Genomic DNA, 16904 nt, shown 5'->3' with positions numbered 1-16904 from the left:
CCAGTATGGGCAGAGCTGTCAATCACTATCCAGTTGTTGCCTCCCTCCATCTGTGACCCAGAGGGGTGTGAATTCCACCTCAAGACTTTCTTGTAACCTCCGAATCATTTCCAACGTAAGATCTAACTAACTGGAGTAAACAGGAGAGAACAAATGAGTACCAAATTGACTTTTTCTTAACTGTCTATGTGGTCTTGGCTTACTATTTTAAGCTGGAACCTGAACATTCTTTACAAGTTCCTGAACAGGAATTAGTGTCAGGGACATGAAGGAAAGTACTGGTTGGTATGTGCCCTAGATTAGGCTTAGATATGGGTTCTATTGGCTTTCAGCTTTGTTTGTGTGCAAATATTGGCTAAGTGACTGGAAGTGGCTGAGGCATTATTGCCTGGGGGTGGGGGGGGGGGGGCATGGAACACCTGCCTGCCAGTGTCTGAGTTCAGAGTCTGTCTCCGCCCTTAATGTAAAGGAATGGGGCAGAATAAGGGCTGTTCTCCTTTTACCCAGCAGAGGGCGCATCAGGCACATTCTCCCCTGGGAGAAATGTGGATCAAAGGTGACTCCAGGTGACAGCTCCTTAGAGAGTCCTTCCAAACTCAAATGGGAACTCCCGGTTTCTTTTCCCTTAAAGCCATGGGGAAGAGTGAGCCTCTTGGTTTGAGCTGACACTTCTGAGACAGGCTGGTGCCTCGCACTGATGGCCACTGGGGCTTAATCTGATTTTAAACTCTCCACACACACACCCAAAAAAAGAAGGAAAGAAAAGAAAAGAAAGCAGCTTGGCACCATGGAGAGGTAATAAGCTGAGATACAAGCACAATTAAGCAGGTGCTGTGCTCTCCCTGGGTGCTTCCCTAGAAACACCCACGACAGTGTCTTCATCAAAAATTCTCAAGTAAGCCAAGTGCTGTGGTACAGGTCTATAATCCAGAGACTCAGGAGGCAGAGACAGGAGGATCACAAGTTCAAGGTCAGCTTGGGTAATTTTTCAAGATCCTGTCTCAAAGTAAAAAAATAAAAAGCTCAACGGTAAAGCACCCCTGAGTTCATCCCTAGTACTCCAAAAGGAAGAAAGAAGAAAATTCGAAAGAGCCACTTCTACAAGAGAAACTACCCACTTGCTAACCTTGTACCCAGGCTCCCATGAACTTCATGTCACAGGACAGCAGCAAGATGGAATGCTAGTGGTTGCTATTTGGTATCATCCTAGACTTCCAGATGGTTGACTTAGGAAAAGCTTCCCAAGCTAACTAAGTCATTAAACAGAAGAGCTGCTGGGTAATATTTAAGCACAGAAACCCAAAGCACCTGCACTAGTGGCACCTTAATTCATGCAACCTGGCCAGAAATATACAAGACTGTTTTTTGTTTGTTTGTTTTGGTACTGGGGATCAAACCCAGGGAAACTCAACCACTGAGCCACATCCCAGACCCTTTTTGTACTTAATTTAGAGACAGGGTCTCACTGAGTCTCTTCGGGCCTCGATAAGATGCTGAGGCGGCTTTGAACTGCAATCCTCCTGCCTCAGCCTCTGGAGATGCTGGGATTACTGGCATGCTTCACCGCACTCGGCTGCAAGGCTGGTTTATGACATGAAACCATGCACAAGCACACAGATTACCAGGTACAGAAAAGGAGTCCATGCCACGCACAGAATGCACAGCAGCAGCACACAGAAACCAAGATGAGAGGAACGCTGCTCACTGCAAGGCCCCCGGCAGGCCAGCCAGAGCCTCTCTGTGGAATCTATTCCTTGAACGTGGCAGATTTTAAAACCCATCAGATCAAACCCTTCTGATTTGGGGTTGGAGATATCCTGACTGCTCCTTAACTCTCTCAAAAGGCAGTTGGAGTTACTAATGAGCATCTCTACCCATCACTTCATGGTGCTGATAGCTGAGTGAGCTCAGCAGTAGCAACAGTAACAAGAGCAACCTCTGCCACAGTGCTTGGAATTGCCCCGTAGTTGGAAAAGCTCTCCCCTCTTTGCTCCCCTCATCTCATCCTCTTAAAAGAAAAATCCTTTGAAAAACTCATGAGTATAAATTCATACCCAGAGAGGAGCCCAAGTGCTTTCCCCCTGTCCAGGCAGGGAAGGCTTTCTCAAGTCTGCTGGACTCCTCGGTGCATTTTTGCTGGTTTCTGAAATGCCTGGATGGAAGGTTCTGTGGACTCGCTAGCATGCTTTCCTCCCCCAATTGTGCATGTGTGTCTATGTGCACCCACGTGTGCAGACGCCAGAAGGAGTGGTTGTCAGGCTTCATCGCCAGCAAATCTCCACCTGGAACACACATAGACACAACTGCTGCACAGGACCAGCAAGACCAGCACGGTGTGACTGAGCACCAGGACCCCGAGGGCAAAGAGGTATAGGGTTTTGTCACAGTATGCCTGGGGCTGCTGGAAAGGCGGGATAAAGTCAGGCAGGTACACGGAGAAGACCCAGTAATTCCCCAGAATAAACCAGAGGAAGAGGAAGAGGCTGAGGATGAGGTGGACGTAGTATTTGTGCGCATTCTGCCTCCAGGGATATTCATCATCATCGTCATCGTCGATCACCACAGCCTTGGACAGAAGCCGCCGCATCCTGGTGGAGTCATACAGCAGGAGAGACACCTGGATCGTGGAAGGGGTGAGGGTCATAGGTAGAGTGGAAAGGTCGTGGGGAACAGAGGGAGCATAAGGGGGCGAAAGAGAGAGAGGGGAAGAGAAGAGAGGAAGAGAGGGAGAGAGAGGAGAGAGAGAGAGGGAGAGAGAGAGGGAGAGAGGGAGAGAGAGAGGAGAGAGGAGAGAGGGAGAGAGGAAGAGAGAGAGAAGAGAGGAGAGAGGGAGAGAGGGAGAGAGAGGGGGAGAGAGGGACAGAGGGACAGAGGGACAGAGGGAGAGAGGGAGGAAGGAAGAGAGAGAGAGAAAGGAGAGAGGAGAGAGGGAGAGAGAGAGAGAGAGGGAGATATCATGAAAAGTATATATACTGGGCTGGGGATGTAGCTCAGTTGGTAGAGTGCTTACCTCGCAAGCACAAAGCCCTGGGTTCAATGCCTAGCACCCAAAGGAAAAAAAAAAAAAAAAAAAAAAGTATATATACTGGAGTTAGAAGAGCTGCCAAAGAAGGACATTTCATTTGAGGAATTAGAATTAGAACTGGCAGGAATGAAGATGTAAGTCCATAGTCAGCAAGCTTGCTGGCATTTCCCTCCTGGGTGTGTGAGCTGGTTTGGGTAAGGGATTCGCTGGCATAAACTTACCCCTATGGCGAGGCTTGAACCGAAAGCCCTTCTATCTTTCAGGCACATTTGCACGACACAGAGCAGTGAGGGAATGATACCTGGTGCATGCCAACGGGCCTCGCCGCCAGGTCCTCTGTCTTAGGAGGAACATCCCCTGCCACATGCAGGCCACTTCACAGGCCTGGCAGCTCCGGGCATCGTTGTCCCTTCTTGTCCTTCCTCTGCCCACCCGAGCTGCTTTTTCCTGGGATGTTTCCACTCTCCATCTCAAGGATCTGCCGTTCCTGTCTGGCCACGGAGGGAGGGCACTGTCCCTTCTGTCCTCACATACCTCTCAAGTCAAAGCGCAAGCCTTCTTCCATGAGCAAGACTCTGGAGGGACAAGGACCATCTCTAACGCTGGTGGATGGCCCCAGCCGGACTCCAGTCTGACACCCCTTTGAAAGTCGGTTTGAGTACCCAGAGAACCACCATTGCTGCCAACTTGGACTGGCCTCACACCCTGTGTCTCAGTGTCCCCTTGGAAAACACAGCCAGGGAAGCACACTAGCCTTCTTGTCTAGGGAAACCTTTGGCAGTTCCCTGGCTCCCCTCTGCGTAGCAACTAGGTCTGTGATTTCCCCTGAACACCTAATCTGCTTATCTGTTCTGTCCCAGCCTCCCAGCTCCACCCCTCCTACCGCAACCTCAGTGCACCCCTAACCCAAGGACAGCAAGGCTTAGACAGAATCCTCTGATGGCCAAGAGCATGGCAGGTTGGCGAGGGGAGAAATTCAGAGTGAAATGGAAGGAAAAGGAGGAGACAAGAAATGTCACCAACGGGCTCCTGTCTGGGACAGTCATATGGACAATGATACCAAGAGGACTGGAGAGCAGAGGAGCCTGAGTTGTGCCTTTGGGGTGTGTGACAACCTCAGGCTTGAACTTGTTCCACTTAAAATTCTGGATGAACATGCAGGTGATGGTGGCCAGCAGGGGGTGGTCAGAGGCTGGAGGTGAATAGAGAGAGGTGAGGGCTATGTCCGAGACATGGGAGTCACCTTTGTGCCGGCGACAGGGATGCTGGCAACAGACATTGTACAAGAGAACATCCTGGTGCTGGGTGAGGAGTTTAGTACACATTATCTCAATTAATTCAGCACATAGGTACTAAGTAAATATGTGCACAGAAGGACCCAAACTGGAGCCATTAGGCTATAGGGTCAACAGTGATATTTGCTGTGTAGTGTAATTTACAGGGGATTTTGATGTTCTTCTTACTTATCTATATTCTGTTGTTTTCTTCAATGGAGAGCTATTAATTATGAAAAAATAACAAAACCTAAGTAAAGTAGTTAGTCCAAAACTTGGTATGTTATGACTGAGATCTTTTAATGCTTATACTAACCTATGAGCTATATAGGATTAGCCCTGCTTCCTGAAAGAGGACACTAAGGCTCAGAGAAGTTAAGTCACTCCACTTAGTCCACAATAAGTGCAAGAATGAGATGGAGCCAGTCTGGGGGGTGCACGCCTGTAATCCCAGTGACTCCAGAGGTTGAGGCAGGATGCCTGGAACTTTGAGGCCAGCCTCAGCAACTTGGCAAGACCCTCAGCAAATAGTGAGATCTTGTTTCAAAAATAAAAATAAAATGAAAAGGACTGGGGATGTAGTTCAGTGGAAAGGAACTTCTGGGCTCAATACCCAGCTCCTCCCCTGCAAATGAGATGGGTATTGGCCCACGTCTCTCTGACCACCACACATACCACAGCATAGCACATGGTGCTTGAAGCAGAGTGGTCTCTCCTATGCCAGCAGAGCTCTCCCACGTGGTCTGCCTGTTCAGGCTCTCCAGAAATAAGACCTGCAGCCTGGCTGGGAGGTGGGATGGTTCTCTGAGAGTAGTGAGAGGCTTAGAGGAGTCAGGCATGGAGTGGGCTCATCCAGCAAGGGCTTCCTGGAAAGGGGGGCATACTCAGGACCCCCTCAAGAGAGAAGAGGTTGGGGGGACCTCCTGTGAAGGAGAGTGGCATGGCAAAGGCAAAGGGTGATGGGTTTAGGGAAGATGAGAAAGCCCCGTGACTGGAGCAGAGGGACCTGGGTGGAACTCTGCCTCTGCTTTTCCTCGTCTGTGATGATAGTCCAGCTCAGACATTCCAGAATATTGCCCAGCAGATTGCTGTGAGTAGCCATTTCCCCTCCTTGCAGGGCCTCGTTCTTTGGGCAAATCCCCCACCTGTCCTATGTCTAGGGAGGATAAATGTGCTGCCTGCCCTCCTGGAGGTCTGGTCCCTTGCTCTTGGCACACCAGGGAGCCACACCCAAGGTCCATGAATCAGTCTGTCCTCCTCAAACTAGTTCTTGGACCTAGTGACACCATGAGAGAGGAACTAGCTGGGGCTCCTGTAGTTTACCACCGACCCCGGGAGAGCTACAGTAAGGGGGCCTTGCTGCCCAGGCTTTCTGGAGCCATCTAGTTCCTTTCTTCTCCACCAACATTTTGAGTTGTGAGTTCTTCCAATAAACGACCTTTCAAATTAGAGTTTTTCTTTTTTATTGTTGTTATTGGTGTTTATCGTACTCAAAAGAATCCTTCCTGATACAAGTTCTGGCCTCATGGGGGCGCTATGAGGACTGAATGAATTCCAAATGGGGGTACAGATCTCAGCACAGTACCTGAGAAAGGCAAGCACTCTCAGTGGCAGTTATCACTAGGAAGAGCGACATTGGAGTGAGGTGGAATGTTGGGTAGATAATGGCCACCAGAACAGTGTTTTTGAAACTTTCTTTTAACATGATCCTGAGCAACAAGTACATTTTACATCATGACCCAGAAATCGGGTGACTGTAAGTCCTTGGGGACTCAGAGAAGCCCTGGCTGTGCTGTTGTCCTGGCACGATGATTACTAGAGTCCCCTTGTACTCTCAAAAGTATTCTACTTTGGGTGACAAATTATATGGTCAATTTACCCAAACCCACATGGGTACATATATAGTATCACATAATACTTATTAGGCACTCTAATATTTTCTGTTTTATCTTATTTTTAAATCAGATCAGAACCTGCTAAATGCATTTCATGCTCCACTAGCTCATGACCCTCAGCTCTTTTTGGCAACTCCAGGAAATGCCACCTCATTTCTCTGATTTCTCTTTGAATGCAATACCTTGATGCTATGTGGTGCATTTCACAAAAGATGCTGGGCTTGACAGGCAGTGCTCTGAGGGGGTTAAATACAAAGCATGATCATCACAAGTAAACTTCTGCCTCTGGGGACCCCATAAACCTGTTTGCCGCTGCTCTAATGGTTATGGACTCACTGTATATTACCTCACCATGATGAGCACAAAAATTTAATTTGGCTTCAAACAGTTTTAGATTGCCAGGAAAAAAAATCGATGCTGCTTATTAGAGCCCTGGTTTGTTCATTAAAATAAATTACCTTTGGGTTCTGAGTTGGCTTTTGTAAAGGGAAAGTTGGCTGTTATTAGGAGGAAAAGACCCTGTGGACAGTAGCACCTCTACAGGAAAGTTCCAGGTAGCAGCCTGGTGATGAGGCAGTCAGTGGGGGGTAGATGACAGAGGTAATTACTACTGAAAACTTTGCCCTGTTTTGAGCATCTCCATGGCGCCCAAAGCATTGCCTAACACCTGGGAGCCACAGGGGACATGCAGCTGCGCTGAGCTGAGAGAGCCTCAGGGTTTCTTTGGAGCCAGACAGAGTCTCAGGAGAATTCCTGGGGAATGTTGTTACAGGGATGAGAACGTGTATCTGTACATTCCAGAACATTGCCCACCAGACTGCTATTAGGAAATGAAGCTCCAATGGTTAGTTCAAAGTCAGACATTTCCCAAGATGTCACAGAGCTTATGGACACCAATTACACGTGAGAACACAATTTTAAAGACATTCTTTTGGTGTCTTAAATCAATAGTATGACCAGTGCCTCCGGCCAGCATCTTCTGAAGGACCCCAGCATCAGGAGGATGTTGGTACAAGAAATCAGACAGTGAGTCTGAATAAAATCAGACAGTGAGTCTTGATTCTGTTTTCTATTGTGTTATTGCTTCATTTTTACGAGTCTACTTTGGAAAAATAGATGCTATGTTTTCTAGTTTTGATAGGAAGCTGTGAGGTGGGCTTGGATGGTTAGGAAGAGTCACTGATAAGCACAGGTTGACCTGAGGTACTTTTGGCGGGTGTAACATTTCTGTGGAACAGGGATTTTAGAAACCTAATTGCAGCTACGCATGCCACTTAATATTTCTTCTTCCGACTCCTTTTCCGTTTGAACATATGTCAACCCATGAGCAAATCAGTTCTCTAGGAGGACATGGGCTTGAGAGACAGGGAGAAGCTCTCCTAGCACCAGACACCAGAGTTTAATGATTGGTTGATGACTGAAGCCAGTTTAATTCCATGTGGTCAACTGACACGTAGTAAAAACAGAAACACAAACTACTAAACAAAACACCTTGCAGCTGAGTGTCGTCGTGCATGCCTGCAATCCCAGCTACTAGGGAAGCTGAGGCAAGAAGATTGCATGTTTGAGGCCAGCCTCTGCAACTTAATAAGATCTTATCTCAAAATAAAAAGGGCTGAGGGTGTAGCTCATTGGTAGAATGCCCCTGGGTTCCCCAGTACCACACACACACACACACACACACACACACACACACACAACCCACCTTTTCACCAAAACAGGACACTTTTTAAAAAAAGAAGCACAAAGAAAGGTCATGATGAATTCAATGGCCAAAATGGCAGTCAGTGGTCACTCCTGTGCAGCAATTGATGTCAGACCCAAACTAGAATTTAGCACAGTGAACTCAATAGCAGGAAGAAAGCTACTGCAAAGATATCCAACCCGTGGTGAAGGCCCCTCATCTAGAAAAGTCTCTGAAGACAACCCTGTCACTTCAACAACCTCACTTAGGGGACCGTTGTCCTAGTACCTCTGTGAGTAGCTGACAATTAATGGATATGTCCCACCTTGCCAATAAGTAAAACTTATGCAAGAAGGACAAATGATAGTTTAAAATACTGAGATTTCCTCTCACTCCAATCAGAATAGCAATTTTCAAGAATACAATTCAATAAATGTTGGTGAGGATGTAGGGAAAAAGGGACACTCATACATTGCTGGTGGGACTGCAAATTGGTGCAACCACTCTGGAAAGCAGTATGGAGATTCCTCAAAAAACTAGGAATGGAACAACCATTTGACCCAGTTAACTCACTCCTTGGTTTATACCCAAAGGACTTAAAATTAGCATACTACAGTGACACAGCCACATCAATGTTTATAGCAGCTCAATTCACCGTATCTAAGCTATGGAACTAACCTAGCTGCCCTTCAACAAATGAATGAATAAAGAATATGTGGTATATATACACAATGGAATATTACTCAGCCAAAAAGAGATGAAATTATGACATTTGCCAGTAAATGGATGGAACTGGAGATGATCATAGAAAGTGAAATAAGCCAATCCCAAAAAACCAAAGGCCAAATGTTCTCTCTGATATACGGATACTGACTCACAACAAAGGGCAGGGGTAGGGAAGAATAGAAGTTCATTGGATTAGACAAAGGGGAATGAAGGGAAGGGAGAGGGAATGGAAATGGAAAAGACAATAGAATGAATCAGACGTAACTCTCCTATGTTCATGTATGAATACACCACCAATGAAACTCCACATCATGTACAACCACAAGAATGGACGTTATACTCCATGTGTGAATGACGTGTCAAAATACATTCTACCATAGTGTATAACTAAAAATAACAAATTAAAAAAACTTTACCTTCAAGGCACCGACGATCCCACCCACTAGCAAATATAAAGGAATGAGAGGCTGTATGGGGCAGTCCTCCAAAAACTTCATTCCTACACAGGGCAAACAGAAAGGGATTGAGAGAGAAGCACTCGAGCACCACGCCTGGTCACAAAAATGAGCTTAACACCTACAAAAGCCAAAATGTTAGTTCCATAAACCTTAACTCGATTTCCAGCCCTGCTGGTGGGATCCGCTTAGCCCCACCGGCCACCAGGTCCTCAGGATGCTCAGTGGGTTGACACTGTAGATCCCACTGTCCTGGCAGAATGAGGACAAATGTATAATGGGAACTAGAGAAGTTGCTTCTGTTAAAAGCAGTGACTCTTCACTTGGGCCTGCAGATGCCCAGTGGGTAACTAAAGGCAGGCGAAGCTTGGCATCTCGGTCTTCGTTTTGTATCCGTCTCCTGTATCACCTTCACCTTTGGTCAGGTGACTGCTCAACTTGGCATGTCGGCAGATTTTAATCACTTAACGAGCGCTCATCTAATAACTAGTAACACAAGGTTTGTTAGCCCTAAATTTACCTAACCTATCTCGGTTCCCTTTGAGACTGAGGCAGGATTTGCAGCACCCTGTTCCAGACCCCTGGAGTGATGTCTAGAAGGACTACAGCTTCCAGGACAGTTGGAACAGGATGTCACTCCACCATGAGACGCCTTAGTAGGAGCCATCATCTCCTGGGAACTGCCCCTTCCAGGATCGCAGGTCTGACAGGTAAACATGCTGAGCAGCAACTGAAAATTGCCCCCTCGAGAGACAAGGACTTTTCCAGAGCCACCTTGCAGAACAAGAACTGGGAGAATGATCACCCAGGCCACAGTCTGGCCAAGCCTGCTTCATTACGCACACCTCCTGCCCCTGCCGCAGTTCCTCCTCTATCTAAATCCCAGAAGGCAGGGCTGAGATGCTGGATCTCACTTTCCCTTCCCGGTGGGGCCATATTGGTTAAAGTTCTTCTCCTGCTGTTCACCACTACCTTTTCTGTTTGGTGTCTGGGGCAAGAAGGTGGACCTGATTTGTTGGGATCCCTGGAGTCAGGCCTCTGGTCTACAGTTCCAGGAACAAATGAATCATCAGACAAAGCACGGACAGATGTCGCTGCCCCTTTTCTTAGGGTGCTAAGTGGTTATGAATGTACTGTGCTGTTTTGAAAAGCTGGTGTATGACAGTTCATGTGTTCAAGGATTCTTTTCACAAAAGGATTTAAAGGATCCCTTTAAATACTCAGTTCCCTTGATATGCTTAAAATAAGATTCAATTTATGGGTCACATTCCCAAAATGCATACGGAGTAAAATGAGGCCTTTATTCTTCCACTGTTTCCAGGAGCCAGGTGGCAGAGGAGCCAGCAGGAATCCTTTCCACCTGTGCAGGGGCCCTCTGTTGTGTTAGTAAGGGTCATTTTATCATTACCACCCACCATTTCGCACACTGGACCCCCAAGCTGGGAAACGAGTGTTTCCTAACGTATCTTTAGCAACTGGGTATGGAATACCGCTGACCCAACCCAGCCCAGACTCCCACACTCTTTCTTAATGATAATTTGTCTCCCCACAACAATGTTTTCTCTACTTTTTGTAGGTCTTTATCTTCTAAGCCTATTATTAACCAATAATATGATGCAACTTTTTTAAACACAAGGAAGAAATGTCTTATTTCCTTCATTAACAAAACTAGTTCCGATGACCAGGCTGCAGAGGGGTTCAAACACACATCTCTTCAGTACAGAGTGTGGATGGCTCATATGTACCTCCATATTGCCAAGTCCCCTGTGTGCACACGGGGCTGTGTGACTAGTTCTGACCAGTTGGTTGTGGGACATTGGGGCCAACCATTTAAAAACTGATACATCATTCTTCTTTTGCTTCCTGCTTTGACCACCTGGAAACCAGGGCTGAGCTAGCCTGTCTCTCAGGATTGAGGCAGTTTGTATAGCTAGGTCATGTCACATTGCCTGGGGAAGTCTCCTGAGGCTCTGGATGACTCCTAACCCACCATGGAATTTGCACGAGCAAGAAACAAATCTTTACACTGAGATTCAGGCTTAATTTGTTTCGGCAGCACAGTTAAATTACTTGATTTAATTTGTCAACAGGGTTCAAAAAAGGAAATTCTCATTGTAGAACCAGTCTCCTGTTTAAAACACATTTAAAGTCTTAACTTTGATTTGACATTTTATTTCTCATAAATACCTGGATATGGGAACTTAAGCAGAGGAAATAAACCATTTTTCTATGAGTACATCATGTTACACTGACATTAATGAAAATTTCTAAATATACAGAGAGCTATAAACTCAGGGCCCAAAACAGAGTGAAGTTAAATACACACATTCATTGGATCACCAACCTATGGAGACGTGCCTTTCCAGTTATCTCTGATGTTTGGCTGAATTCATTATCAAACGGAAGTGCTTTCCAAGTCTCAAGACAACCTTTCCACACAAAGACATTCAAGTATCTGAGGCCAAATTTGTTGGGTATGAACTGCCTTTCCATTCAAAAGCCAGCTGTGAAATGAACACTGAGTAATGACTTACATATCTGCTCATTCCTAATGAATAAGAACAGCTGCTGCTCACAGGAGAGTTGATCCACACACAGATGGCTTGGAAAGATCCCAATAAACTTAGTCTACATGGTCTTCCCCTGCGTTCTTCACATGTTGCTTAGGTCCCACCTGAACTCTATTTTTCTTTCCTTTTGATCTACAGTATCACAGTGATACCCTTTGGCTTTTTCAAACTCTCCCCAATGCAGTTGATAACAACCACTAGAAGTAATGCTCCACTCCCCCCAACACACAACATTATGGGTGTGTGTGTGTGTGTGTGTGTGTGTGTGTGTGTGTATACTGTGTGCTTGAGTGTTGACAATTCTTTTTTTTTTTTTTTTTTTGGTACCAGGGATTGAACTCAGGGACACTCGACCACTGAGCCACACCCCCAGCCCTATTTTGTATTTTATTTAGACACAAGGTCTCACTGAGTTGCTTAGTGCCTTGCTGTTGCTGAGGCTGGCTTTGAACTCTCCATCCTTCTGCCTCAGCCTCTTGAGCTGCTGGGATTACAGGCATGGGCCACCGTGCCCAGCGAGTGTTGACAATTCTTATTGTGACATAATAGCCAAATAAAAACTTTGTGATTTTTAACCACTTAAGAGTACAATCCAATGGCATTAATTACAATCAACATCTTGTGTGATCATCGCCACCATCCATTTTCAAGACTTTTCATCACTCCAACACAAGCTCTGCAATTGATAAGCAGCAACTCCCCAAGACCTACTTTCTGCAACTGATGTAGTCATTTTAGCAAGTGACCATGTCAATGGGCTCATGGCAGTTTGTCCCATCTGTGCAGCTTGATGAATGAACTGGTGAACAGCTAGCCGTAAGCTCCACAGTCTCTCTTACGCTACAGATTTTGCATCGAACACTCTAAAAAGGAGCACTTCCAACGTCCCAAGCAGGTTGTAACTCACATCTTATAAACTCTTCTTAAAAGAGCAGAGCCATAAATAAAAGTTAATTTTCAAACTAACTCTAATCATGGTAGCTTCTGAATCTGGGCAAGTGGTTGAATTGTTTTCCTCTTACAGTAAATGGCCCCAGATCTTTTTGCTGTTTTAGTTCTGGGCAACTTTGAAATTTTGTTTTCTCTCCCTCTCTGTTGTTGTTCTTCAGGGTGTTTGTATTCTTTTTTTTTTGGTATCGGGGATTGAACCCAGGGGCACTTAACCACTAGGCCACATTACCAGGCCTTTTTAATATTTTATTTAGATTTCACTGAGTTGCTTAAGGCCTTGCGCTAAGTTGCCAAGGCTGGCTTTGAACTAGTTAGTGATCCTCCTGCCTCAGCCTCCCAGGGTGCTGGAACTATAGGCATGTGCCACTGCGCCTGACTCAGGCTGTTTCTTCTTTTACTTCTCTCTTTTTTACTCAGGCAGTCACCTTTCATATAGTTTAGCTCTAAGGGTACTGTTTTTGTTTGTTTCTATTTTCAGATTTGTTGTATTTTTTAATATGAAATTTACAGGACATAAAATCAACCATTCTAAAGGGAACCACTCGGTGGCATTTGGCATATTCTTAATCTTGTGCAAACATCCCCTTGTTTTAGTCCTGAACATTTTCATCACCCTAGAAAACCTTGAATCCATTAAGCAAATAGGATACTGGGTTTGTTGTTGTTTTTCAGTAACACCTGCATCCTTTTTAAATTTCTGCCCCATATGCTATCAGCTTGGAACCTGGAACACTGGCTTGCTAGGCCTCAGGGTAAATAGGGCAGCTACAATCCGCATGCAGGTCTCAGGGGCTCCCATTAGCAATTTCAAGAGCATGTGATTAATTCCACTGACATGTGACAGTGATTTTTGGCCCTCAAGGAGCCCACCCCTACTCCCTTCCCTGCTTCCTCCCCTGTACTTCACACTTGCAGGTTATAAAGTTGTTTAATACATGCAATTATGGGGGCATTTATTAGTCATTCAGACCACAAAACAAGTTACAGTGCGCCCTTACCGTCTGGAGCCTAGGATGCATTTTTCACATTGTTCACAATGGGCTGCCTCATGGGGACATAGAAACCGGGAAGGGGCCTGGGGCAAACTTGAGCCCTGTGACTCCCAAACCTGGGCTAGGAAGATCAGAATTATCTGCGGACAGTTTTAAAAGCCCCAGACATATTGCATCAATATCTTCCAGGACAGGGACCAGGAATCTCTGTTTTCAAATGTTCACCAAGTCATTCTGTGACAGCAAACGGGTAATTGGGAATGACTGGTCTGGCCAGCTCTTCTTAAGCACGCAGTTTATGCTTAAACATTACGTGTCATGGTCCCCTGCTCCACCCCTGCTGACCCGCAGTTTTTGGCAGCTCAGCTGCCAGCTCACCTGTGAACGCCATGGACAGCGGCAGGACCAGGAGAGCCGAGAGCACAAAGACGGAGCAGGCTGCAAGGAGACAGAGCTGGGTTAGAAACACAGGCCCTGGAGTTCCCTTTTGCACTGTGGTTTACTTTGTGTGCTGTGAAACCTGACCTTCCCTCAAGTCGCCAGTCAGTAGATAGGAGAAGGTCGCAGTCAGCCTGGGGCTTGCCTAGCCGGGTGCATTTCTGAGACAGCCTAACACCTGTGTGGTCATGCTGCCATTTTGAAGGCCCAGACTTCCTGTGTGACCTGTCCAAGTCTGACAGCTTATAGAAAGGGGATTTATAAACTGCTGTTCTGCTCGTACAGGAGGCCAAGGCCTCCTGGCATTCACTGAGCCAGGCAGGACGGACCCTGTGCTTCCTGGGAGCCTATACCCAGGGAAGATGGTTCTTCTCTTTCCTGAGTAAATTCTTTATCACTTAAAGAATTTGCTTCATGACATCTTTCCCCCTTTCCATTTATTGATATGTATGGTTTGCATATAGTTTGAATGTGTCCCCAAAGGCTCATGTGCTGGAAGTTTGGTTTTCAGTGTGATGGTGTTAAGAGGTGGTCTCGAGGGATGGTAAACCTTTAAGAGGTGGAGCCTAGTGGTAGGAAACTAGATCATTGGAGTAGCTGTCCTTGGACAAGATCATTTCCTTTTCCTCTCCTCTGCCAGGTTGTGACATAATCAAAAGGCCACCATAGAAGGCTGAACAGATGTGGTCACCCAATCTTGGACTTTCAGACTCCAAAGCTCTAAGCTAAATAAACCTCTTTCCTTTATAAAGTACCCAGCCTCCGATATTTTGTTACAACAACAGAAAATGGACTAATACTAATGGAGGTCTCCTAAAATCTCTTACTGACACAGTGTGACAGAGCTTTGAACTGACTTGGAGCTTTTCTTCCTGTTCATGACACCAATTCACATTTTAGGCACTGGGAAAGAGCAGAGGTGTGGGAACTGAACAGGCGTGGGTTCAAACCCTGGCCTTGCCACTCTTCCCAATGTGGCTTTGGGCAAATTTGTCTTATCTCCCTTTCTTGTACAAGGGGTTAGCAGAAGCACACAAGGAGCTCAGTATGTGGCAACCATTACAATTAGGCCTTTACTACTCCTCTGGTTCCTCATCTGTGAAGTGGCCTGCTCACATAGGTTTTGCTGGGCCAGCATTATTTTTAATTATGAATCAGAATATCTTTTGGGTAGAACTGCACCCAGTTCCCACTTCCAAAGTCTGGACAGTATCACACGCTTACATTTTTACGGGGTCCTGTTGCCAGTCCTGAGAGCTGAGATAGGTTCTCTAAGATGGCAGGTGGCCTCTGCAGTGTCTATTGGTTCCCTTCAAGGTCGTCATAGTTTTTTGTTCTGGTCCCCACCTCCCCATTCTCCTGTGCTATGTGGCAGAAGCTCACTCCATCCTGGGTGTGGAAAGGGACATGATAGTTTAACTCTGAATTGATCAGCATGGTCCCACTCACGGGAGAGGGTATCATTTGATGGATGGGCTCATGGCTCTTTGGGGAGCTTTACTGAGAACAAGGAAAGAGCCTTCTCACTCTTCTGATGGAACTGCCAGAAACAAAGTTTCTCCCAGTGGCTTTGGGGATTGTTGGTAACCATTTTGCCACCATGAAGGAGAACCAGCCTAAGAATGAGGCTGACACCACGGGAGGAAGAGAAGCAAAAGGAAACTGGGTCCTCAATGGCCTTTGTCACACAGTGAGTCACAAAGTCTGGGATACTAAACTACTTCTAGGACTTGTATTTACATGAACCAGTAAGCCCCTTCATTAGTTAGACCAGCCTGAGTTGGGGCTTTTAGCTATATTGAACTTGCTGCAATTGGTTTAACCTGTAATGTCCATTCCAATTTTGAATTATGGAAGATCTCAGATTTATTTCCTGATTTCAGTCATCTCTGAGATCCAAAGCTACAATCCACAAGTTCCCTAAGTGACACAAGCTCTGACTACTCAGAGCAGAAGGGACAGGACAGAGGCTGCCCCCTTCAGTCATCCTCCATGCCAATCTTGACCTTCACCTCCAGAAATGTAGAGGAGGGCAGGCTTGCAGAGTGCTTTGCCTTCATTCCCACAGCTCCCCTCAAACCATCCTTCCCTGAATTAGCTTTTTGTTTTGTGGGGGTACCAGGGATTAAACTCAGGGGGACTCAACCACTGAGCCACATCCCCAGCCCTATTTTGTATTTTATTTAGACACAGGGTCTCACTGAGTTGCTTAGTGCCTTGCTGTTGCTGAGGCTGGCTTTGAACTCATGATCCTCCTGCCTCAGCCCCCGAGCCACTGGGATCACAGGCTCAGGTCACCGTGCTGGGCTTCTGAATTACCTTTAACACTGACCATTTGTGCAGTCCCACTAGGCCAGGTGCTCAGGAAGACCCAGCATTTGCTGCCATCTTGGAATTCCAAATGACTTTATCTCGGTCCTTGTGTTTTTGTAAGTGACGTCTGACAGGACAGTGAAGCATGTGAGAAAATTATAAGCAATATTCTTGTCTGCCACTCCTTTGCCACCACATTCTTATATAGGGCTCTTGAATTCTGGTGCACCCACAACATGTGGGGGTTCAGCAGGACTCAGAATGAATTCAAGGTAAGTGGATTGTTCTTTGACTGAGTAAGCAGGGGCCTGGCAGTCCTAAGAAGCCACATTCCCTTGAAGCAGAACTGACTTAAATGCAGGAAAGGCAAGGAGGTTCTGAGAAACATGAGTCATCAAGAAACCCTGTCTTCTCCTTGCTGACCAATGCGTCTTCCCACACCCGCCAGTCATTCATCCTGCAAATGAAGCCATAGCTCCTTCTCCTTCGGGAGGTCTTCCCTCATCAGTAAGCAGAAGGTCGAGTGTTGGCAGAATGTGTGCATGTCCAAAAGTGAAGCAATAGTTCAGTTAGTTTTGTGT

General features: G+C 46.3%; 1 protein-coding gene across 1 annotated transcript in view; it reads right to left on the bottom strand.

Moving 5' to 3' along the window:
• Positions 1-443: 443 nt before the first annotated feature.
• Tmem272 (transmembrane protein 272) overlaps positions 444-16904 on the bottom strand; it is a 33336-nt gene continuing 16875 nt past the window's right edge. The window contains exons 3-5 of the mRNA XM_047554119.1: positions 13951-14010; positions 9021-9103; positions 444-2617 (exon numbers count right to left, since the gene is read on the bottom strand). Of these exons, the coding sequence (XP_047410075.1) occupies positions 2255-2617; positions 9021-9103; positions 13951-14010 (506 nt within the window). The 3' untranslated portion in view covers positions 444-2254. The remainder of the gene's footprint in view (positions 2618-9020; positions 9104-13950; positions 14011-16904) is intronic.

This window comes from Sciurus carolinensis, chromosome 5 (assembly GCF_902686445.1).
Source record: "Sciurus carolinensis chromosome 5, mSciCar1.2, whole genome shotgun sequence".
In the NCBI taxonomy this organism is placed as follows: domain Eukaryota; kingdom Metazoa; phylum Chordata; class Mammalia; order Rodentia; family Sciuridae; genus Sciurus; species Sciurus carolinensis.
The sequence above is the reverse complement of the archived record's forward strand: the minus strand, read 5'-3'. Positions and strand labels throughout refer to the sequence as shown.